The sequence below is a fragment of the Cupressus sempervirens genome, chromosome 11 (assembly GCF_028749045.1).
Source record: "Cupressus sempervirens isolate cs-2001-9-10 chromosome 11, ASM2874904v1, whole genome shotgun sequence".
Classification (NCBI taxonomy): domain Eukaryota; kingdom Viridiplantae; phylum Streptophyta; class Pinopsida; order Cupressales; family Cupressaceae; genus Cupressus; species Cupressus sempervirens.
Genome location: NC_143128.1, coordinates 546,330,888 through 546,357,915, shown reverse-complemented (window position 1 = coordinate 546,357,915; position 27,028 = coordinate 546,330,888). Strand labels below are relative to the sequence as shown.

The 27,028-nt window shown below is 35.6% G+C and overlaps 1 protein-coding gene across 3 annotated transcripts in view; it reads left to right on the top strand.

The window, feature by feature from the left end:
• The window catches only part of LOC149530788 (kinesin-like protein KIN-UB), a 96,034-nt gene extending 81,473 nt beyond the window's left edge, over positions 1-14,561 (top strand). For all 3 annotated transcript variants that reach the window (XM_089811024.1, XM_089811023.1, XM_089811022.1), the window contains 5 exons: positions 2,687-2,812; positions 3,128-3,253; positions 13,551-13,694; positions 13,898-14,026; positions 14,144-14,561. In XM_089811024.1, the coding sequence (XP_089667150.1) occupies positions 2,687-2,812; positions 3,128-3,253; positions 13,551-13,694; positions 13,898-14,026; positions 14,144-14,304 (686 nt within the window). In that variant the 3' untranslated portion in view covers positions 14,305-14,561. The remainder of the gene's footprint in view (positions 1-2,686; positions 2,813-3,127; positions 3,254-13,550; positions 13,695-13,897; positions 14,027-14,143) is intronic.
• The last annotated feature ends 12,467 nt before the right edge of the window (positions 14,562-27,028 follow it).

Genomic DNA, 27,028 nt, shown 5'->3' with positions numbered 1-27,028 from the left:
TGCAAACTAAAGATTGAATATCAACTGAAGTTAAGTGCTTTCAATCACCGGCTTACCACACAAGGCACACTTACAATCAGCAGGAGGTTGGTGGCTCGGATTTGTTCAAGTCAAGCAAGTAAACAACCACAATTACTCTCATTCAACTACATGACTTTAACATGAAATGAAATCTTATCCAAGTGAAAGATTGAAGAAACCGTGCGACACTTAAAAGCAATATCAAATAATCCATCATGAAAACCAACGATGAACTATTCATTACTTCAGAAGCATCATAGCAACAATTTTATAAAGTCTCTCCCTTAGCTAGCCTAATCTAATCTAAATTTTCTACTAGCTCTCTAATACCTTTCCTCTAATTTAACGAATCTAACTTTCTTAGGAAAAAACCTTACAAACAAGAAGGCCTTGGCCTTTTAAAGATGTACAATTACAACAAAGGGGCAAAATTGAGTTGAAATAAAGGGCCAAGATTAATCCATATAAGCCCCAACTAGGGTTTTCATAACCACCTGCTACAAATATTAAATGCTCACCCAATTACAACTAAGCACCACCATGTGGGCCAATATAAAAATTATATTTATTTTGTACACCAATGAGAAAATTCAAGTCCATAACAACTAGACAAGGATGAATGACATGTAGGCTAATGAGGAGAGCCTATTGTAGACAACAACACCTCATCACCTTGGGAAATGTGTTCCTTATCCCCGTCTTCTTCCTCATTTAATGAACCTAGGCACCATCTCAACAAATTGTCTCCATGTGACACTTGGCATGTTTTATTGATTGAGGATATGGATGCCATCTCATCATTCCTTAACCTGCAAGGCAAACCACTTGTAAATAATTTTAAAATTTTAAACGATAATTGCAATAAGTCTAAGAAAATCATCACAAACATGCTAGTTTAATAGGATATTAAAACTTTAATCGGCCAATGAAAATTTGATGGGAAAATATTAAATTTATTACAACTAATTCAATTGCCCATTTGTTAAAATCAATGCCATTTGGATAAATTCAATGCAATAATAGGTGAATTAATTATTTCATATTTAAAATCTAGCCATTCATTGCAGAATTGAGGTAAACTTTAATCTCATCTCAATTTAAAACCCATTTCCATTTTGTTTTTAATTTTTATCATTTTCTGTCTTCAAATTTTTTTTAACAATGAAGCAAAATGGGACATACTGTAATTTGAAATTAATCAATATCCCAATCAATGTCATGAGAAATACTTAATCCAAAGCACAATGCAAGGTTTAACTCTATCAAATTCTAATCGTAAATTTGAATTGTGATCTCCATGCTCATACACTATTTTCCAAGGTTTTTCTGCCTCAAATTTCGGGACTAATGTCATTTAGAAAAGGCCACATGCATTTGTTTTGAACTTCTAGGCTCTACTTCCCATTTCAAAGTTCAAGGCTCATTGTTCTAAGATTGGGCTGCAACTCCAAGGCTTGAGATGAGAGACAAATTTCTTAGGTAGCAAAAGGAGGCTCAGCTCAAGATGATACACAAAATTAGAGGCAAGGATAAAAGGCTCAGCTCTAAGATGGGATGAAAGTTACATAGGTAGAAAATTAAGTCTCAGCTCGAGATGAGACAAAATTTAAACTGGTAGCAAATCATGTCTCAGCCCAAGATGAGACAAATTAATTATACTCAGCCAAAATTTAGCTCTTCCTAGCTCAACTTCTTCTTTGTTCCATCTTCTAGACTTTGCCAAACTTCTCCCACTTTGATACTTAGGCAATTTTCTCAAATCTTAAACCAAACATAACCTTGTACAGACCAGCTTGGTGCTGAATCTTTGTAATGGGCACCCCTGAGTACCGAAATTGTTACCAAATTTTCCAACACCTAAGCCTACCAGCTAAAGAGGGGGTCCCCATTTGCAATGTGGCGACAGTTTGAAAACCTCACAACAAGACCTTCCTATCAAACTGTAGCACATGTTTTAACAGTGTTCAAAGTCACAAGAGTATCCATTGGCTGCTATGGTCATACTTATGCACCCCTCCAAGGTACAGGATGTGTATCCATTCATCTACTAATTTGAGGTGATCCTTGTACCTAGACAAGAGAATGATTTTGACAATGCATTGTGTCTTCAACCTTGTATTCTGAGCTATTTAAAACCACCCTTGGTTTTGTGTGCTCTGTGGTAAACAACTTTTCGCTCTATTGCCATCAACTTCCCTTAAGGGATCTTTCTGCCTTTGTGGCCAAAGTGACCAGTATATTTGTTGCCACATTCACTTGGTTTGTCATCTCCTCCAGCAAACATATGACAAATTGTGTAATGACCTTGGGACCTTTTTGGTTCTCATGCGAGTCTTATAACTGAGGCTTGCAATTAGTCTGACAAGAATCCAAAAATTGTCTTCTCCAGGAACTTTATTCTTCACATGTAGTTCTTCTCTCATTTTTTATTGCATGATCTATAATGTATATTAAACATATTGCATCTACCAAAAATCTAGGGATATTTGGTTACTTATTAATTAATTTATTTAGCGTTTATGTTATTGATGTATGTGTTGTTATTTTAGTCAAAATAATCTGCTCATGCACAATGGTAATGAACTCCAAAATTTGCATAATACTATAGTACCTCTAACTCTTATTGTGTTATTGCTTCATAGCTAACATTATTTTATTTTGACAGAAGCAAACCAGGAGAAGATTGTTGAGGCAGGTGGGCTTCATTCCTTGCTGATGCTTTTGAGAAGCTCAGAGGATGAGACTATCCGAAGGGTAGCTGCTGGTGCCATTGCAAATCTTGCCATGAATGGTATGCTCATAGGACCCTTGAACATTTAATGAGATAATGAACTGGAAGTGAAACTCAAAAGTGAGGTTTGTTTTTCAAGAGTGATGGTTACTTGGGCTGTCAGAGGTCATGCATTTCTTCTAGTTTGATGATGGCTTTAAGAAAATAATTTTAAAATGACTTATTCAGTTTACCCCATCTATAGTTAATTTAAGCTGTCTATCTTGCAGAGACCAACCAAGAGCTTATAATAGGCCATCAAGCAAATAATTTTGAATTTTGTTTTTTAATTTAGTTGATCTTGCAATCAGTTAATTTAAGCCATCTATCTTGTAGAGACAAATCAGGAGCTTATAATGGCTCAAGGTGGTATTGGGCTATTATCAAGGACAGCAGATGAGGCAGAAGATCCTCAAACTCTTCGTATGGTAGCAGGGGCAATTGCAAATTTGTGTGGCAATGGTATTTATAACGTTATTATATCTTTTTAATATTGTCTCAACTATGTATTTTGTTATCTGGGATTTTTATTGCTTACAAATCTTTATTCAGAATTTACTCAATGAACAATGTATGATGGTAAAAGGTCAAAACAATCAAGGCAGAATAGTGATTACCTTTGTATTCAACGGTGAGTTTTATACGAATTAGACACATGTTGCCCTTAAATCAGAAAGTGAGAAACTAACTTGTGGTCCAAAAACAATTGAGACAATGTGAAATGTTACCAGAAAGCTGAGCGAGCTTTTGCATGACAGACCAAAGATTGGCTAGGTTGATGATCAGGAGAAACAGAATGACATCATGATGTATAATATCAAATTTGCACCTGTTCTAAAGCTTGATTGTTCTGTCACTGTTCTGTTTCACTGACCTTTACAATCAACCCAAATTACACGAAGCTCTGCTAAACTACGGAATTCATTTCTCATCTTCAAACTAGATGATAGCTAGTTTTTTTCAAAGGATTCTATCTTAACCATACATCATGTGCTTTTCATGTTTACACTATGACATGGGATATTACTTCGAAATTATTAGCCAATAGGCTATTATACAGCAAGCTTTAACCGGAAGTTGTGATGCCTTACCCAGAAAAGTGTGTCGGCCTTGAGAAATTTGTCGGACTGTTTGCTGGGAAAGCGAGGCGAAAATGTTTCCTCATCCCATGCATTGAGTGATTGGAAGAAATTGAACCCCTGGACATTAATCCAGTTCATCCCCGTGTAGTGTGGAATGATGCCAAGCTGCACTACTTTAAGACCGTCTTAAATTTCTGTCAAATTTGTCGTAAATTCTTAAGGACCTCTGCAGCGTTTCCCACCACTTTTCTTCAGGTACACCATTTGCTTAACCAAATTTTTTTTCCAACTACATTAACAACTGGCCAAACAACTTCGCTATTGGCAATCCAAAATTCTGATAATAGTTCGGTGCTGTGCATAAGGATAGCGGTGCACATAAGACTGTAGTTTCATAATAATATTAAAAAAAAACAGCACTAAATACACTCAACAGAATGTGAGTGTGAGTATTAAATAAATGCTTGAATAAAGCCAACTACTCAGTGATCAAGCAAACACACCTGGCATCCACACAAAGTGAGTTTGTAACCAGCTGAACCCAACCCCCCATGCAAACGCAATAAAAAGTCCCCAAATTAAACAAACAGCAGAGCGAATGCATTTCTTGGCTTGGAGTGCATCCTTCTGAGGTGCTGATCAGATACATATTGAGGTAACTTTGAAAACAGTAAACAACTCTTATCTTTCTGAGTTTTCTTACTGTCAGTTTGTCAAAAGTTAATGCGTTTGAATGATGTCAATGGAGGCATACACTGCTTCAAATAGCACTTGGTGATGAAGAAAGCGCATGGCATGACTGCTTGCCTGGTAGGTCTTGGCACACAAACTACTTGGAAGGCTGTCGATGTGGAATAAAACAAAGCAAAAGGAAATGTTTGAAAGATTGCGGAATGGACAGAAGTGCTAACTGTCTGAAATATAATCTACATATATATGTATGCAAATTGTTAAATCACCAGAACCCAAATACCCACTCCCGCTCATAAAAGAAGTTTCCGTTTCCTACAAGTTCTCGCTTGCATAGGGTTTTGGTCCTCCCTTGTTTCAGGTCTCTTTTTCTCTTACCCCAATGGATAAGGCCCCATAGACACACCAAATTTTTGAAGGGTTCTCATCTTGCAACTAGGATTTCCACAATAGTTACCCATATGGTTTCAGAGGAGGGAGGGGAGAAACAAGAGGGAGGATGAGCAAGATCGTAGGAGGATATTGTGAAGTTTGTTCTCAATCAAGCCTCTCAGTGGACATGGAATGAAGAAGAAAGCAAAGAGGACAGGAACTTATCTATTTTTCAGAGTTTCCCTTTTTTTTTTTTCATATATAGGAGATCAAGCACAACCTAGAATAAGGTATAGTTCAAAAAGAAGAGCTCTATGTTCTTCCAATTCCAAATCGTCACTTCTCCATTTTTTAGGTATCTCTAGACCTAGTGATCTTGGACGAGATTGATGCTGAGGATGACTTTCTGGATGAATTCGATGCTTATTTGTGCATCTGTCAATCTTGACTTGGAACTTTGTGATCTATAGGCTGTGAGCTACAACAAAGGGTGGGCTTCTCCTCTGTAGTGAAGAAGCCATCATACTTTGTTTTTGAATGTTACTTGGGAGAAAAGGGAGCAATAAAGCTAACTGGGGGACACGAGTCAAATCACCTCTGGCAATGCTCACCTTTGAGCATGAAAAAGAGCTTAGTGAAGAAAAGGGGAGGCCCACCCATTCGTCACGAATAGAAGACATTTTGACATGGGTGGGTTTCTTTACTTTCTCATTTCTGAGGGCACCCTAGTCAATCAGATACCTTTCAAAGTTTCCTTTCTGGTTTGCTGTCTAGAAGGATGTGATGTATTAAAGGCTAGTTAGGAAGGGGAATTTTTATAACAAACTAGTCAATGGTTTTTACTTGATTCTAATGATGTAAATCTCTATCCAAATGTAAATGTTTGTATAGTTGTAGCTTAGGAGTTCTTTTCCAAGAAGTGCGATTGCACATAGTGCATTCTCCTTAAGAGAAAGCATGTTGTGGTTTCCATTTCCTACAAGTTCTTGCTAGCACAGGGTTTTGGTCCTCTTTTGTTTCATGCCTTTTTTTGCTAAGCCCAATGGGTAAGGCCTTTATCAACAAACCAAAATTTTGAAGGGTGCTCATCTTGCAAGTAGGATTTCCACAAGTGTTGCCAAAACTGCAAGCCAAAGTTCGCAATGTTGTGGAAGTTGTTTCTCGTGCCAATGCTTCGTCCTTGCACATTTGCGCCATTTTATTGTAGAGCTTTGTGCTTTGCCATTTATCAACACAACACGTGCTTCATTGTGACCTCCTTTTCTGCTCATCAGAAGTCCTAGTGAGGTGCCACTTGTCCCTTGAGCATAAATTGTTCTCTCCCACTAGTGGGCCTAGGTTTTCTTTTAAACATGGCACATGGCCATCTTGCGGGCAATCAAAGAAGGTATGGAGACGAGTGAAGGCAGATTCCCCACTTGAGCACCGCATGATCGTGTCATAGTTGCGCCCCCTTTGTCAGTAGGGCTAGTTATTTCAAAGGATAGACACATGGCTATCTCGTGAGAATTTTTCAAGCTTTAATTTTCTTTTGAAAAAACAATGCTTGCCAATGTGTTGTATGTCCCCTCCTCCGCAGAGTGAAATCTTTTTCCACCTATGGGCCTTATTGCTTTCCAGATATAACATGCGGGCATCTTGCGAGGCTTGAACTCTTATACATGGAGGGTTGTTATGTTAGTGTGTTGTATGTTTTTCCTATTAACCACATTCTTTCACACATGCATTTTTGTGGGCTCATATTTCTTTCAATTTTGACATAGTTTTTAGTAAAGATATTGCGATAACTGCAAGGGATACGGTTGTTGGGCTAAGATCCTTGTAGAGGGATGACGACCAGGTGCAATAATGGAAAATTTGGTTTTGTCTCCGGATCGAGGGCTTGTTATCTATGTTTGAGAGGGTAGTTCGTGGAACTAAGAACTTAGCATGTTGTGTGTTATATATGCAATACATTGTATGGTTAAAGAGGGATCTCTTACTCCTATGAATGTCTATTCTAGCAAGCGTTAAAACTATAATGAATATTTTGAATCAATGAAATATATCAATTGTGCTTTCGACCCTTTGTTTTTCAAGATTCGTTGTCTTCAGGAATGTTTTATGTGCTTTTCTAGAGTTCAACATTTGCATTTCAATCTATGTTAAGAAAATTATGCTTTAAGCTTTTCTGCAAACGGTTATTGTTATATGCTTTGTTTTATGTCTCATGCCTGAATAGTTGTTTATATATTTGTGATTGTTTCACATGTGATTTAAAGGGTTCCCTTTCCCCATCTCGCAACATGAAGAGCCAACTTCCGAAATCTCGGAGTTCGTTTAGTGATAATGCGTAGGTCCCGCTTTCTCTGAGCTTCCCATTGGACTGTTCACGTAGGAGCAATTCTTGGTGTCAACAAATATGATGTGCCAATTCACAAGCTGGTTTGACCAGGGGCGCCAAGGTCTGCAACACACTTGAACTACAATCTCTAGTTCAACAAAAAATGAACTTGAGATGCATTTTTGTTTCAGCCGAGTGGATGGACTTAGGCTTCTCAATTCAAGCATATGGCATTAGAGAGGTAGAGTACATATATTCAAGTTATTGGGAAGTAACTGAGCAGGAGGTACGATTCTCAGAGCCTCTAGTAAAAGTCGAGACTAATGGGTAGGGATAAATCCTTAGTGGGATATTTGTATGAGGCCATGGATAGGGTCAATGAGGTGATGAAAGGTAGGTTCGAAAATGATAGGATGTGGTATCAACCATTATGGGACATAATTGTTAGGAGATGGGACAAACAATTTCACTCTCCTGCATTCTCAAGTTTCTCTTGCTTTGGCTTTCCTGTTTTGTTCTTTCCGCAGACACCGTTTGGTGTTCCTGCTGTTGGCTGCACCCTTATTGTTTTCTTTCTAGTCCTTCTGACCTATCTGTGGTCTCTTGTTGGACATTAGTAAATTTATCTTATCTAATCTCATTCCATCATTGTTCTACAACACGAATCTCACAAAGATTGATGCCGATATCACATAAGGCTTGTTCGGGTGCATGAAAAAGATGTTTTTTGGCACAAAGAAATTGAAAGTCACTATGTTAGAGGTGCAAATGTATAATAGGCAAGGGGTTTTATTTCATCTAGGCTTGTCGAGGAAGGCCAAACGACCTTCCAACCGAGTAGACTATATATGTAAACTTTTAATAGTCCATCTATTTCTTGACATGATTAACAAATTTGTTAAGATTTGAAGATATTCTTACATGATATCATCTCCCATTACGTGTGTTTTAGCTCAACGGTGGGATTATTTTGGTCGCAAATGTAAAAGTCTCAAGTGGATGGAGATGCACATTTTGACCCAGCCATGCACCTCATTTACCTGTGAGCATAGTTGGAAACTTGGAGTATTTTTGAACACATACATTCCAAGAATTACAATTGTCTAACACAAAAATGGATGAATGACTTAGTGTTTGTTCACTGCAACATTCGCTTGAAGTTGAAGAAAGATTAAGGTAAGGAGTTTTGATATGTTACACTCAATTGAAGTTGTATTCAATTTTTTAAACTTTCTTGGTGAAGACTAATTTCTACATTGAAAAAATTAGGAACTATTGAGGATGACTCCCCAAATGACCTTGACGAGATAGATCCAATGTTTGTGTGGATTGTTGTACCCCAAGTGATGATGATGATGTTGATGTTGATACTGTTTGTAAGCTTGAAGATGTGAAAATCATGGAAACAACCGACTTTTTGAATAGTGTTCTTGAAGGACAATGGTTAGGGACTTTCCAAGGAGAAGCATCAACACCTCTTGCCCTCTAGCATGTCATTGGCTACATTTGAGTTTTTGGATCTTTTTACTTAGTTTATAGGTTGAATTTGTACAAAGTCACTAACTATATTGTAATCGACATTTTGACAATTGTCTGCATCTATTTCTCTTTTATGCTATTGCGGTATGTTTTGTGTAATGTAATCAACAATATGGATTTAAATGATGAAAATCTAATTATTATAACTGCTTGAACTCCATATTTTATTTGCTCTTAATATATCTATGATGTAGAAATGCCCATTAACAGAAAAAATGTAATTTCGATTGTTTTTCTTCAAGTTTTACAGTTTCTTGTAAATCTAATTTTTTGCCATTTAAAAATAAAAAAAGTCCTACTCAACTGGTTTGCCAAATTTCTCCCAAAAGGATTCATGCTTCTATGGGTAGGGGTACGATTATTGTTTCAAAGTAGGAGATGGATACTTTGGGTACGCCATTTTTCTATATAATTTAATATTTAATAGAAAATTTGGAAATACAATGTCATTGAGTTTTCAAAATAAGAACAATGATAAATTTATTGTTGAACACTTTGAAGATTAAGTAGCCAAATTGAAATGTCTTACTATTGTTGTATCAGAGTTTCAAAGTGATTAGTGGTTATATATTGAAATAAACCTAATTGACAGCAAGCTGATACAGAAATAGAAACAATGATACTAAAATCAGAAATCTTAATGAAGGTACTTAGCTATGATGCTCTTCGCTGAGTATCCTGAGTATCCGGTATGAGTTTTAGGGGCATGGGTATGAGTATCCATGCAACATAGATAAAATATATGTTTAATAAAATCTTGAGTAGCAGAGCTGATCCACAGAAATTTGGCATGCACAAGTTGTTAGCTTCTTTTACCTAAAATAATAGCTACCCATGTTACATTTAGCTGTGAAATCACCCAAAGATCAAAGTGGCTGAAGAAAAGTAAGACTGAATCCAGAGATGAACAAACTCAACACTCCCTTAGCACTGATACCATGTTAGAGTTAGCTGTGAAGCCACCCTATCAAGATGACTGAAGGAAAGTACATGATGAGGTGCCCTAATTATCCGTGAACCAAGGGCAAAAACATCGCCCCCCTTGGCCTCATGTGGGACTAACCATACTCATGAGGTGGTGTATCTAACAGAGACTGTACACTGTTCCTCTTCATCACGCTATATTTGTTTGCTTTTATGATTGAGGGTCTCTTTCTTAGTTACCTCAATAACTAACCCATATAGGCTTGAAGGGAAAATTGCAATAGGGTGCCCTTAACCCTAGGCCCCAGAGCGGAATCTCTGTCCACCTTGACCTCATGCAGTCCTTAACTGATCTCATGAGGTGGTGTACCTAGTAAGGCCTTGCTGTTCCTCCTAAGTGCACTTCTTTTGCTAATACGGTTGATAATTGTAGGTGTATGACAAACACATGACATTTAGATCCATCTAATCATATGTAAATATATCAGTGTTCTTCTCTCTCTCTCTCTCTCTCTCTATATATATATATATATATATATATATATATATATATATATATATATATATATATATAACTGCATATGCATATCTGTTGCTTCATACCATACAACAGAGGGATTACACAAGTCTTTTGGCTGTATTCCGATTGCCTCTTTTCTTAATTATCTCTACTGTAATTGTATTGCCCTCTGCTGTTTACTGATGTGATCTGCTGGTCTTATCTATATATAAAAGTTAAAACTTTTGCTGATGATGATGGCTGCTGGTGCTGTAAATTTAATTTTTACTGCTGTTCATGTGTTTTGCCTCTGCTGGTGTACGATACTCTTTCTGAAGATATACTTTTCTTCTGCTGCTGATGATTAATCACCTTGAAGTACTGCTATAAATCTGTTTCAAAACTGCTCTTATATATGCTCTAAAACTACTACTAGATCTGCCACACAACTGCTCTTATTAGGAAGATATTCATCATCGTTTACTTCTTTCACCACAAACCTATGTTTTTTTTATACCCCACATATGCGCCCCTTCACCAAGTGGGGTGACTCCCAAGGAAGTTGACCATATCTTTGAATATGACTGTGATTTATTTTTAAGTCCTGAGAAGGGCAGCTCTATAAGGAGGGTCTGTCCATTAAATACACAATTTGTTTAGTTTATAATTTATAAATATTACCTTCATCTTGGGCACTAGAGATGGGTTGGCCAGCAAGGCAAAGTTGGCCTATTAACATATAAACTTAATTTCTTTTAATTTTCTCGAGGCGGTGACAATACTTGCAAGGGCCAGCTGTATAGAACAGATAATATCTTGCCTCTAAACCAGTGATGTCTTAATGGGCTTGGCTTTACCATGTGATAATTGTTAATCAAGTCATACTCTTTTTTGCCCTTTGCCATGCATCACCTAGATCTAGATATTTTATAATGTTGTGCTTGGTTTGTTTGTTGCTGCGAAAAGGGTTTCAGATGAGGGATATAGCATTCATGGCCTCTAAGGTCTTTGTTAGAGATCCAAAAAAGCTTGAATTGTGACTGCTTGTAGTTTGAGATCCCTGTATTTGTGGTCAAATGGAGGAGCCCCCAAATTTCCCGTCCCTGTAGAATTCATGATAGTTGCCAATACTCCAGTGGGCCACTTTTCTCTATCATGTCCGCTTGTAAGATGAAAGGAGAGCTTTTACTTCTTGCTCAATCTGTTCTTCTGCTACATATATATTTCAGCATATTAGCCATTTATCTGTGTCAAGGTGAAGATGAAACTTGAGGTGATTGATGCCTTATCTCATAAACAGACTCTTGTAGTACTAGTTATGTATCACCATTCCTGACTCTATACCTGTTGTCTCATGTTTCCAAGTAGGGTCCTTTAGCTTGCTGCCAATTCTGTTGCCTGTGGATGCTGTTTTGTTTTCTAGGAATCTTGTGGGTTCTCCCTGGGATTTCCCCAGATTTGCCTTGGGTGCAGGCCAGGCAACCAAACCTGTCCATTTGACCCAGACTAGCAGATTAGTTCATGTAGGGTTCTTGTTGAATCTAGTTACATAGGTCCTTTTCCATTTGACAATAATTTATCACATAATTAAAAATCTTAAACATGGTTCGGAGTCAGGACCTTTGTAATCTTTTTGGCATGACTTCAAACATGACACCTTATCATCTTAATTCAAGCTGTAAGAATTTGCCTTAGGGCAAAATGACGCCAAGATCAAGAAGCTCAAGCACTTAGCACAATATGGACCAATAATGTATGATCATAATAACAATAATGAGAATGAATATCGTATTGAATACACACTAGAAGTGCCTGTATATAAAGGCATGTAGAATGACTAGGAGCTAGCAAAGTGATGAGGCTCACAACTAAGCACATGTCCACCAAGAGTGGATTATCTTCCATTGAGCATAGGAGTTTGTGCGATGATGAGAGGATAAGCTTACATAGGTGTATCTCGTAAAGAGATGTTGTAAACACCATGTGCTCAATTGGAGTACAAACAACTGTGTTGTCTACATGACAACTTAGATGAATATGTAAACTCCTGTGTTGTCAAGAAGAGAACTTATATGACTACGCATACTCCTAGGTGCCTATATGATAACTAATAAAATAATCCATTTAACCTAAGTAAACTTAAATAAAGTGTAATAATAATTAATTATTTACACTAACACAAGCTTACGCCACTTTTTTTAGAAGTGACATGGTATCTGCAATCTTTGATTAATACCTTACTAGATGCACTTAATTACATGGATTAGTACTACACCCCTCACATTTTTACAGTATTTTATGATACTGGGAGACATCTGTTGGACATATTCTTATGAGCTTCAGAATGTCTTTGGTTGATCAAACTTAAGGTACATGTTTTTTCAGAAAATTGCGATTTTGTACAATGTGGACTTGTTTGTGACAAAGGAGTACAAATGGAAAATAGACCTATATTTGGAAAGATGGACAAATTGAAGCTAATGTATTTGAAAGCTTAGCCAAGGATCTGAGTTGAGTTTCTTTTTGACTTTTGGCTAGCTTGCTTTTGTTCTTTATCATTCCTTTATGTGAATGATTTTTAACCACTTGTTCTCACTAGTCTTTAGGCTTACGATCCCCTGTTTAGTTTCACAGGAACCACGAATCCAGATATTTTTATCTGCTGGAACAGAATCAATAGCCTGTTAACACGCATGACTAGAAGTTAATGGCTAATTGATTGGGCAGTTTCTTCTGGTGCTCAAGATCTTATGCATATTGTTATAGTTTGTTATTGATTGTCTACATAGGTTTCAAATTAACGAAAGCCTACCTAACTACTCAAATATAGATTCACGTCCGAATTTGAAGGACAGATCTAGAAGTTCAGTTTGGACAGTGGTTGTGGAGGGAGTTCCTTTGACATGTCCAAATAATTAGAATATCAATTTATGATATTCAAGGAACAGTAAAGTTCTCTTCATAAACTATGGTCCTCTTTAAAGATATTGTTCCTATCGGTTTGATCAAAACAGCATTTGGAAGTGATTATCACCCAAACATTCCCTTACAGAGTCCAATTATTTGGATTCCATTTATGTAATGTTTGGTAAGTTGGACAGTTCACCATGATTAAAAATGTTTGAGTTGATGATGCTTACTGAGGTGTTCTAGATTCTGCTGTACAAATGTTAGCACATCATCCTTATTTGCTTGCAATATCGGGTCTTGCTTTTATGTAACATCAAGATACATTGTTATCTGAAATCTGTCTATTCATTTTGCCTTGTGAGATAAAGCTGTTTGTAGCCATGGTTTTGGTACTGATCACTATTTATTATTCTTGCATAGATAAGTTGCAAATAGTGCTAAGAGATGAAGGTGGGATAAGGGCATTACTAGGGATGGTCAGATGTGGTCATCCAGATGTTCTTGCACAAGTTGCTCGTGGGATTGCAAACTTTGCAAAGTGTGAGTCTCGAGCATGTACACAAGGTGAGCAATATCATTGACAATTCAGTAGAAAAATTTAAAATATGCTTAAAATCAAATGGATACGCTTTTAATTGCATTTCTAGATTGGACTATAGATCCATTAAATATGTAAATCCTTTCAATTATAAATAAGCAGTTCCTTCAGTGCAACATCACATAAATAGACAAATTCATGAAAAATATTGTGCTAATTGACTGCACAGGAATGAAAGCCGGAAGGTCCCTTTTAATTGATGACGGGACCCTACCTTGGATTGTACAAAATGCAAACAATGAAGCCTCTCCTATTAGACGTCATATCGAGCTTGCACTCTGCCACCTGGCACAACATGGCAAGTACCTGCTTTGTCAATGTTCTTGAATTGTTTTTTTTGTTCATTAATACAAGATTTCATATTTTCTACCATTTTGCATTCCCTAATATGTCTCATTCCCTAATAATGTGGCAGAAGTTAATGCTAAAGATCTAATTGCGGGAGGAGCATTATTGGAGCTTGTTCGCATTTCGCGAGACTGCTCAAGGGAGGACATTCGTAATCTTGCTCAAAGAACGCTTGTTTCTAGCCCCATTTTCCAAACTGAATTGCGTCGATTGCATATGGCATGTTGAAGGATTTGTTTGTAGCTTGCCCTTCATTTGTCATTGGCTGTGTATATTCGGTTTGTGGAGGAATCCCGTATATGATGTTTTGTATTATTTCTCTGATTGGGTTGTGGGCTTGTTCATGAGCTAGTGGTTTGCATGTTTAATAGCTGTTGAGCCCCTGTCTATAACTTCTCAATCAGGTTGAGGATAGAATGGTGTATTGGCTGAAAGGAAGTTTATTGGTAAATCAATAAAGTGCTCAGAAATGTTTTGATTGCAAATTTTCAAAATTGTATTTTGAAGCTCAGTATACCAACAAGAGAAAAAACACATCAAATGCTTTGTTTCGTGGTGTAGTTATTGCATTTGTTTCTTAGAGGACACAGCAATCCTTTAAATGTAATGTGCTTGATCTATTAAATCTCCCAAGAATTGGCAAGAAATCATCTTTGCAATGATTTTAATTGATCTGTGCCTAATACCATGTAAAAAATATGACAGATCATCCTTATGTAGACAGGTTCTTTGTATACAATCTTTCTTTGATATAAAAGCATTTTACGGCTGCTAGAATTTTAAGGTTTTATGCTATATATGAGCTTTTGTTTGCACTGTCAAACAGAATGAAGAACCAACATGCTTTCACCAGAGAAATCCTTATGTGACGATTTGCAAAACATGTAATTCTGAAAATTTACCTAGCGCATTTCTCTTTGATGTTACCAAGATTAAATTAACTGAAGTGATTTTAATTAAGAGAGAGACCCAAAGTTTTTAAGACCATAAAATGGTTTAGCTGTTTCAACTAGCCAAAGTAGTTGAAAATGGTGTCATGGTGAAAATCCCTCTTCCTAGAAGGCTACGAAATCCAAGTGAACATCTTTTGGAAGCAGCATATTCTACCAGGATTAGTATAAATGAGTAGCTCATATAACTGCTATTAAACCTGTGTGCTAGACAAACATAATTATATAGGAAGAAAGCAATAAGTAGATCCGTACATTGAGATAGAGAAACAATCTTTACGCTCTACATTCTTGCTCTATTACGGTGTATGGTCTCAATCGTTTGTCTAGTGTTGCCTTCAATTCTGTTAAATAGTTGCACTCTTTCCTAGGAATTGGTATTGAACCATAGTTTTCTTCTTTCTTGCCCAAGTTTAGGTTGGCGATTTGCAGGAGTAAACCTAGGTCAATCTCCCAATTTGTTGAAGTTAATGCAAAACTTTTAGTTTTCAAATTCAATTTTGGGATCAACCTAAACTTCATAGTCTTCTTTCTTGCCCAAGTTTGGGTTGACAATTTGCAGGAATAGCCCTAGGCCAAGTTTTCAATTTGTGGAAGTTTATGCTAAACTTCTAGTTTTCAAATTCAAGTTTGGGGCTAACCCAATTGAATGTTAACGTAAAGATCAGATGACTAATTCATTTACAGCTGGCCAGCTCTCATTTATCTACTTTCATGATCATTCAAAGAGTGTTATTAGATGACTAATTCATTTACAGTTGACCAGCTCTCATGTCTACTTTCATGCTCATTCAAGGAGTGTTATTAGAGATTAAACACCCATTATTCCACTATCTCATTTGTTGTTGTAGATACCAACTTTATTAAAAACCTTCATAAGATTTACACTTTTAATGGAAATATAGTTTTAGTAGTTAAAAAAATATAAAACGAAGTTAAAAAATAGAGAGCTTGCAAAGATTAATACATGCAACAACAAAAAATAATATGCCTAAACTCTCAAAGGGTGAAAACCTAAAGAGCAAACACTACTCACATTACTATCTAATTATAATGATTTACTAAAAATGTTCAAAGCACTATCCAACACCTTCAATAGATGTGAAATAACCTTATTTGTTTATAGATAATGTAAACATATATGAAATGTGAGAATAGAGATAGAAATTAAAGCACATTGATACACATAATAATCTCCAAGAAATTTGTAATGGGTAAAATTTACATATCTTAGTTTCAAATTTATTGAACATTAATGATTTTTCCATGCAAGAACTTCAACCAATAAAATAGCAAATTACAAATCTACTTAATGACACATCAATGAAATAATGAAGTCTAATTCAAGATGGGAAAAACCATGGTTAAAATCATTGTTTGGACCTATTGACCAAATCCAATCTTACAAAATGTTGGTTCACTTACAATATGAAGGCACCTATCTGCCAAATACACCACTTCCTTATTGTGTTTATAGACGACAACAAAATAGAAGAAACTTACAAACTAAAAGCCAATTTGAACTTGATATAATCAATCTTCAAAACACACTAACATTGCATATGATCTTTCGAAATCACACAATTATTTGAATGCAACTCACATTGCATAGATTTGACCACATTAATCACATGACAAATAATTACATTCACATACACAACTTTAACTTCTAGGATAAAAACTTAGATCACAATATATATTCACTATAATTACAATAATATTTATATGTGGACTTAACATAAAGACTTCCATTTGTAACTCAACCATATATATAAACATTAACCAAAGGTGTAACAAGGTAAGTCCAAAGCCCCTCATGCTACACTGAGTGAAAGAACATGTTATGCTTTTCGCAATGGTAATCTACATACTACCGTCTTCTGACATCTACAACAATGATCTAGTCAATCAATTCATGCGATGACCATTTTGTCACTTCTACCTTCTTGTCCACAAAATATAAACCTCAAAAACTCTAGAATAAGAAGAATCATGGCTAGACACACTCTCCTTTCAAACAACATAACATAAATCTCAATTGTGAAGGATTACAATTTTTAACAAGTTACTAAAGCAAGTTCACTATTCAGGTAATTGCCTTATACATATGACTTCTATATGTCTCTATGTTTCTATGTATATGTATGTATGTATGTATGTGTATGTTGTATATGTATATACCCACACACATAGATGTATGTGTGTATGTACATATATATGTATGTGTGTGTGTGTGCGCACACAGACACACACACACACACATATATAATCATGTGTACATGCACATGCAGATAGTCATTCATGCAAACTTTAATTGATTCCACGATCATTGCAATTCTTTGTTCTTCTAGAACTAAAATTCTTAGGGACAAAAATAAGAAAAGTTCAAATTCTAGATACTCAAATTAAGTGTTGACTCATTGAGCAACTTTGATGTCAATCGCAAATATCTTCAAGTCTCCCTCAATGCCTTCTTTGACGTCAATGAAAACATATGGTTGACAATATCCCCTTTTGTCATTGATACAATATGTCAAGTACTTCTACTATTTGAGACTACCGAAGCTTTAAGTAATTGAAGCATTTTAAATTGCATTCTCCCATTTCGACATCAATGGAAAAGGTCAACTATTCTCTTAACATTTTGTTTTTTCCCCCTCTTGGATAGATCCACACCTCATTAGTTATTTTGATTTTTTTCTTGCATAGACATGTTCAAAACAATCTACAAGACCACCAAGTTTGGTTGCGTAGGGAGTCAACACTCCCCCATAACTTGTACTTTCTCTTGATTCAAGTGGAGGGAGCAACCAATGCCATTGTTTTCCAAAGATACTCAAATTTGTCCCTTGAAAGGGGCTCTTTAAATGTTTGCAATTTATTCTTTACTTTGAACACACTCCAACTTCACCTCTTAAATACAACCTTGTTTGTAAGAAAATGATTCTTGATTGCAATTTGTCAAGTCCTTGAATGTGTCACCGTATTCTTTGAAATATTTATCACTTACATTGCTACAAAGAATCAAAATAGACTCATTAAGTTGTTCATTGATCTTTGAATCCCACTTCATCGATAACACTAGAGTGCAAAAAGAAACTGCTACAATGAATTTTGCTTCTACTATATATAGAAACATAAAGTCCTACTTTATGTTCAATCATGTCACAAGAGTGCCACTAAGAAATAATTCTCCAGCACTTGTGCTTTTCTAGTCATATATACTTGACCCAATTTGGATTTGTGTATGAAGTGAATCTAAGATTCTCTCTCTTGGGATGCCACAACCCAATCTCTACTATAGCTTTCACATACCTAAATGTCCTCTTTACTATCTTGACATAGTTTTTTAGGTGCTCCTTGAGATCTTACAACCATACCATTTGCTTGCATGTTATTTGATTTGGATTACTTAAATACAATAAACTACTAACCATTAACCTATAAGGGTGCAATTTGTTTGATTAAAATTATCATCCTTGATCAAATTACACACAATAACGATGTATGAAATTACTAGTTTGTACTCTTCCATCTTAAAGTCAATGTTTCTTTTATATACTTTGTTTGAGAACCTATATACCATTTTCCAATTGAGAGATTTGAAAACAAAGAAAGAATGATAGCTCACCAAGAATCGACATCTCAAACCCCTGCATTATATCTTGGAACTCCTTACACAAGAAATCATTATTGTCTCTAAAGATGATATCATCATCATAAACAACTCCAATCAACAACTGATCATCTTCTAATTTTATGTATAGATTGTTGCATGAACTTCCTCTTTTCAAACCTTGTTCCAACACATATCTATCAAATTCGGAATACCGTGCTCTTGGAGCCTTGTTGAGTCCATAAAGAGCCTCTAAACATTGAAGTCCTTCCAATTGTTCAATGCAAACATCCTCTAGTTCTCCATTAGAAATGTAGATTTGGTATCCATTTGATAAACTTTAAAATTCTTATATGTTGGCTACACAAAAATATCCAGATTGCATCTAATCTTGTTACTAGAGAAAATGTTTCCTTGAAATTAACTGCTTCAACTAGACCATATCCTTTATATATAAGTTTGGATTCTTGATCACTTTTTTTCCTTCATTCTTCTTGTTTATAAAGACCCATTTGGTACCAAAAACATTCTTTTCTTTAGGTCTCAAAATCAATGCCCATGTTTACTTCTATTTAATTTGAGACATCTCTCCTCCATAGCATCTTACCAACCATTTTCTTTGCTTGCAACAAAAATGAATTTGGCTCAATTTTTTATGGAGGCAAAATGCACTTGCTCATTTGCTTTCTCAGTTCTTCTCTAGGTCTGAACATCATTGTCTTTATCTCCTATAATATGATGTTTGGATTGATTGTTTTGTAAACACTTAGCCAAAAACTTTTAGCTTGTAATATTTTCTTCGCTTTGTGAGTCTTCATTTCCTTTGAGAATTGATAAATTATTGAATTGAAAACTTGATTTGATTTTATTGTCTCCTCAGTACTCGTATTGACACTTTTCACCAATCTACTTAATCATTTACCTTGCTTCTCATAGAATAATGCAGAAAACCACTTTGATCAGATTTATAATCAAACTTATTCAAATTTAACTCATGTCCTTTGATGTCACATTTTCTGTAGGAAACTCTATGGCTTATGACACTTCTATTGTAGTTTCCTACCTAGTTGTGATTTGAATATGATGCCCAAGCCCCTACTTCTCTCTTCAACATGCAAAACTTAGTTAGGTATAGGGGTACTAGGATGATGTCTACTTTCCTCACCTCCCAATCTCCATTCCCTATTGTTGGTGGTCCTCTTCCTGGTTCTAGAGGCGGGGAGATTTTTACATTAGAGGTTATGAAAGATACACCTCCAAATAGTGTTATTGGTAGTGGGAGAGGTATTCTCTTGTTACTAAATTTTCTACTACTACAAAGGCAAAATCTCAATCTATTATCTGTGCCAAGACTTCCATTGTGGTGATATGCAACTTGGATGTGATGAGAATATGGAATTTTTCCAAAGTTGTGGGCTGGTTGGTACATTCACCAACCTTTGGTCCTCTCTTCCAGATCTACATCACTAGGTGACAAATTCTTGGGGACTTATTTTCTTAGGTAATATTGGGCTTTCCCCCTATTTTGTAGTTATTAGGTGATAGTTTTTGCTAATCCCTAAGCCATGTTGTTTATTAGTGTCAAACACTAGTCATTCACAAGGCAAGATTATTTGGTCATCATTGTGACCAAGTCATTCTACAAGCCGAGCCAAGGAGTGAAGACTTGTACATATTCCAAGTCATATGTTGAGTAGTAGTTACTGTCGAGTGAGCTATTGATCATCGAGTACTCCAATGATTACCAAACTTATCATAGAGAACAATGTTTGCTGAGTCAGTCATAGATATTAGTGGATGCCAAGTGATACAGAGGTTGAGGTATTCAGTTCATGCTGAGCACAGTTCAGGATGAAGGACAACATGAAGAAATAAATTGTACCGAGCATTAGTGTGATGGAAGTGCCGAGTAACACAATATAACATATTTTCTTGGAATGACACAAAATCTTATGTTAACCATTTTTATCAAGCTGGAATCATTTTTTGAAGATCAATGAGGTAATCAAGGAGGTGATTATGCAATCAAAGGAAGATCATTGATCCCTAGATAAGAGAATCCACCAATCAAAAAAATGCAACATCTAATTCTAGATTGTTGATTTGGATCTAAAATGTTCACCCAATCATCTATTTAAAGAGGGTCTGTGACCTAATTTGAAGTAATGAGTGTATGGGTGCATGTGAGTGAAAATTCTGATTGCATGTGATGTTTTTTAGGTGAATTAGAGTGTAGAGATTGAGCAGTGCATTAAAGAGTTTTGAGTAGAGACAAAGGAGATCTATCACGATAAGGTGATATTATATTGCATAGAGGAGATCTTTTATCAAGTATTGAATTGATAACCGAAGGATAAGGTACTGAACATTCTAACATGTGTTTCAAGGTTTAAATCTCCTAACAAAGTAGCTTTAATAGGCTAATGTAAATCTCCTAATAGAGTACTCACTTCATTGTGATGTAAAAATCCTTTAACCAAGGTAGAACCTAGAAGTTTGTTTAATCTTTAATAGGATATACCCTTCATAGGGTAGATCATGAAAAGTTATCTAACCATTGTAGCCTTAACATGCACAACTTAATTGTTGTAGTAGTGAAGATTTTGTGGGTTTCATCCCCACTGCAACTTTACCTTCACATTGGAAGGTTTTTGCATTACCAAATTTGTGTGTTAATGTGTTATGTGTTTACGAGTTTACATTTATGAAGTTAGAAGGTAGATATGATATTATGTTAATGTGAATGGTTGCACTAATATGAGATGAATGTTTAAATGTGAGTTTTTATGTGGTGATATCAAATATGCTTCATGTATGAAGTTAAAGAAGTTTTATAGATCTTGATTCACCCCACTCTTAGTATCACTTTTTCTATTAGATTTCCAACAATTGGTATCATAGCAGTGTACTCTTGGTAGAATTCTAACCACTTGGGAGTTGAAGATCTTGAAGATGGAAGTCTGTAAACTAGAAAGATTGTTGAGAACCAAAAGATTAATGTTTAGCTTGCATATGAAAAAGTTGAGGCTGCAAAGGAAACACTAAGGCAATGCTTGAAGAGAAGGAAGGAGATGTCAATACAACAAAATGACACTCGATACAAAGAAGAAACTGCTGAAGAGCTATTTGATGAAAGAAGTTCTAGTGAATGTGATGCAACAATAGCATATCTATTGGAGAGGAATAATACCTAGAATGAAGAATTCAGAGCATTGAAAAGAGAACATGAAATTCAAGTAGTAAGGCTATGCAAAGTGACTGCACATAAGAAAAATGATGAAGAAGAAAAAACAAAGGTTGAAGATGACAAGGGATTGGTTGATGAAGACAAGAGACATGAGTTGGTTACAAGACTTGATGAAAGGATCAAAGAAGTACATAAGCTAACACATAACTAGTTTGATATTCTCAATCAATTACTAAGTGCAAATAATAAGATTGCAAAAAAAGAATTGGAGTTTACAAATATGAAATATGAGAATGATAGATTGGTAAATGAGTTGAAAGCTAAAAAGGAATATGTTGAGAGATCAAATAAACCTAAAGAGGCTATGAGATTTCTAAATGAATAGATGAATGCACCAAGGAGACCTCATGACACCTCTGGGCTAGGCTATGTTGAGTTCGTATGAGGTGCCGAGCAAGGAGAATCATCAAAACAAAGAGAACAAAGGAATGCAAATACAAAGCCAAAGAATAAGAAGCCTAGATGCTATCACTATGGAAAACTAGGTCACACAACAAACATTTGCAGGAGCAAGATTGGTAAGTCAAACCCTAAACCTGAATTCAATGGTTATTGTTTCAATTGCAATAGACAAAGTCATCAAGCACATGAGTGTAGATCAAAGGTCAGTAAAGCTCCTACCAAATCTAGATTTGAAGGCTACTGTTATACATGTTAAAAGTATGGTCATAAGTCACAAGATTGTAGATCTAAGGAAAAGAATAAGTGGACACCTAAAGGGCAAGGGAAAACACCTAAAAAATGTAATACCCTAAATTAGGATTACAATACTTGGGTAAATTGTCAATATTGTGGAATGTATGTGTTGACATTAAGATCAATTTGTCTATTAGTGACTCAACACTTAGTCAATTGGTTGCATTGCTACCAAGCTTATCATTCAGTTTGCAGTGTTAACCAAGTGATTCAATTATTCCTGAGCTAAGTAGTTAAAATATAGTTTCTACCAAGCACCTAAGTCAGTTTGCAGTGTTTGTTGAGCTACATAGTGTTTATCAAGCTTCAGAGGCAAAGTTCAGTGCAAACTGAGTGTAGCAAAGGCTATCAGGCTAGTCAATGGAAGTGAAGAAGATCGTAGTGTTGACCAAGCTCTATAGTGTTAACCAAGTCCAATAGTGTCTACCGAGCTCATAGGGTTAAGGAAATGGATCTAGTGTTGACCGAGTCATATAGTGTCGACAGAGTGATCCAGTTCCTACTAAGTTTCTCAGAGTTCACCAAGTCACATAGTGTTAATAAAGTTTAAGCTACTTGGAAGTGATTAGTATGGACCGAGCTTCAAGGTCAACTGAGTGCCAAAGATTGTCGAGCATTGACAGTGTTTTTCGTATATTAGAACATCATCGAGTTTGTTTTCAAAACTCGAGTTACAATAGTTGGGACAAATTTGTGGATAATGATAAAGTTGGTATTGTAGCCAACTCCAATAAGTTGTGATTTGAATTGGTATATATGTAATGCATTATATCCTATCCAAATATGAATGTGAAGAGAATATGATGAGTAAAAGTGTGAATTAACGAAAGCTACAAGAAGTATAAGGGACAATAGATATTTATTTATCATAGTCAAGTGATCATTGTAATACAAGGAATCTCAACCAGCAAACCAAAGTTGCAGATCAAAGATCAACCACTAGTTCATCGTAATAAGTGCATTTGTCAAATCCTTTAATAGGGTAGACTTAGCAATCTTTGCTAAATATCATAAACCAAGTGCATACTTCATTGTATGTTTGTAAATCCTTTAACAAGGTGGACCTCATAGTCCTTATTGCTCCTAACAGGGCAGATCACTAGAAGTGGTCAATTGTAAGCCTTAACAGGTTAACTTTATACTACAGTACTAGAGCTTGTGGGTATCATCCCCACCCCAGTTTTGCTTTCTAATTGGAAGGTTTCTAGGTCACTATATCTTGTGTCAGTTTTATGAATGTTTATTTTCTTTCATTCTTTCATGCATGCAATTAGATCAGAATATTATATGAATGATTAATTGGTGAAGTAAGATAAATTTTTATTGGTTCTTGATTCACTCATCCCCTCTCAGTAACCTTGCCTACCTTATATTTCCAACAATTGGTATAAGAGCTTTTTTGGTTCTCACATAAGAAGTTTAGTAGCTTGAGAAAATATTAGAGGCAATGGAGGTATACAGGCTAGATAAGGCTATTGACAATGAAAAGTTAGATCTTGAATTGGCTATTGGGAAACTTAAGAAAGAAAAGGAGCAACTCTCTCAATCATTGAAAACAAGGAAAGATCTTGTAGTACAAATGAATGCCAATCTCTACATTGAAGAAAGAATTGAAGACATATATCTAGAAAAAAATTCAGATGAAGCTGATGAAGCAATCAAAGACCTATTAGAAAATAATTCCAATCTTCAAGAAGAAGTCTAAAAGTTGAAAAGAGAACAAGAAATCCAATCAGTCAGATTATGTGAAGTTATGGAAGAAAAAGCCAAAGCCAAAAAAGAGATAGAAGAAAAGAACAATGAAATCCAATAACTATCCCTTCAACAAGAAGACTTCATTGATCAACTCACTAATGGAAATGAAGAGCTTATGAATCTAAGGTCAAAGAATGAAAGATTGCAAAATGATCTCAACAGTAAAAAGAAAACCTATGAAAGAATGATGAAATCTGAGGAAAGCATGAATCAATTGAATGAACAAATTCAGTACAAACACAAAGGAAAAGCTAGAATAGGATACATAGAAGAAGGTGAATCATCTCAACAAGGAGTTCAAAATAATCAAATACCTACTTGCAATCATTGTGGTAAGATAGGTCATACATAAAAAAAATGTTGGAGTAATGGTAAAGCAAAATTCAATGGAAATTGTTACAATTGTAATAAGCATGGTCATAGAGCAAGTGAATGTAAAGAGAAAGCTAAGTTTGAAGGTAAATGTCACAATTGCAAGAAACAAGGACATAAATCTTCAGAGTGCAAAACCAAGCAGTGGAACCCAACATAAAGAATTGTGAAAGTAATATTTGGATGAGATTATAATACATGGTGTAGATCTCACTCCTGTGGTGAATTTGGGAACATTGAAGCATATTGCATGAAACATCACATGAGAAAAAGGGATACTACAAAAATATGTTTTATTTATACAGAACTTGGACATCTTGCCAAGAATTGTATCAACACATGTAGAATTGAAGATGAAAAGAAAGCCAAAGATGATAATATCAGAAAACAAATGAGGCATCAATGAGTACCAAAATCTCCAGAGAATGAAACCAAGATAATGAAGTGAATGACACCCAAGTTAATGAGTTGGGTGGTCCAAACACTTCAACTTAGTTCCTTATGGAGATCACTAGAACTATGATTCAAAAGAAGTAATCTAATACCAGTTCTAGCCACCAAGAAGAATGAATACCAGTTCTAGCCACCAAGAAGAATGATCCATTCAACATTTAAGATGCATAGGGATCACCGAGCATGATGGAAAGTAGGAGACCTTACCAAGAAAGGTTGGATCACAAGACCTCATTGAGCAAGGTCGGGTTACATATTATTGCATACACACAATTGGTAGTTCCTACCGAGTGATGGTGACTCTACCAAGCTATAGATGTCTCTCGAGTATTTTAGAACAAGCCAAGTGGAGGACAACCTATCACCAAGTGAGTATGAACTATGAAACATTAATGGTGATTAAAAGAAGGAAATTGCTAAAAGGAAGAAATTGAAGGCATTGTTTCACCGCGAATTTCTAAAGCTATTTGTGAAGAGTGAATCCAAAGTCCTCAAGCGATTTAAGTGTTTATTATTGAATTCTCAATATTTTTATAAACCCTACCGAGCATGGCATCTTTAAGCAACAAAGCGAATAAATATTTTGAAATGATGATTTGTGGAGTCGATTGCAAGGCACCCAATTTTAAGTTGAGTCCAATGATTACAGAGGTGCTAGATTTAGCAGGTGCATAGTCTCAAATTCCACCTAAGGTATTACTTGTGCATGACATTTGTTCCTTTTATCACTGTTCACTCCAAGAACTCAGAATGCTAGAGATGAATGAAGCATTCAGGGAATTATGTGTGTATGCTGCATTGAAATCTGGACATCAACATTTGGAAACCAAGGGCTTGACACATATCTCTCATATGCCAAGAGACTTTTAGGTCAAGTGGATGAGATATATTCTAAGCCGTATACACAATGGGCAGTTATGGTCAGAGCAACCTATTCATATAACAAAGAAAATGATTCATAGATCACTAGTCTCCCAATGCTTAATAAAGTGAAGACAACCAAAACCCTAGGTCGAGTCAAATTGGAAAAGAAAAATCTTTCCAAGTGGGATGGAAGAGGTATGAAGATTAGTGGTGTAATAGACATGGAGCTGAAGTTTGACATTCATGTAATTTTGTGTAGAAGATTTATAGTTCTAGTAGATTAAACAACGTGTCATGTGAACCTATCGATCTTGCATACAAGGTTGTGAAGAATAACCTATCCTTTGACCTTGCCGAGTTACTGTTGAACCAGTTCAACAAAAATATAGAGACCATTAGAGGAACAAAGAATAATACATGTAAGTTCAGATCTCTTTTAACATGTTTATTCATCTTTGTTTAGAAATTCTTCCCTTCCAAAGGTACAATAGTATGGAGGAAAGATGTTCCTATTTTATATTAGATTAATGAGTATATAGCAGAGATGGGTGAAAATTTTGATAGCATCATGGACAACTATTTTGAAAAATTCAAAGAGAAGATGAATAATAGATTTAGGATCCCTAAGAAACTTGTAGAAAATTACAAGGATGATATCTATATCATGGTGGACTATGACAAAGTATAAATTCAAGTAGTTAGACCTAGAGTGGCATGGGTTAAGCCTCTAGAATATGAGGTTAACATTGATAACACAAAATATATCATAGAGGCTCTGCTGAATGATCCTGTGGATCCCAAAGCTACATACTTTGAAATATATGATGAGGCTAAGGCAAGAATAGAGCTTGAGATTAAGCTACCTCAAGTAGTGAATAAAGGAAGAAAAAGAGTAGAGAAGCTATTGAAAGGCATAAAGAAAGAAAGTTACCATCTAATGCTTATTGAGGGAAAAGGTGATGATATTGAAGATGATGATGTAAAGGATGATGAAGAAGA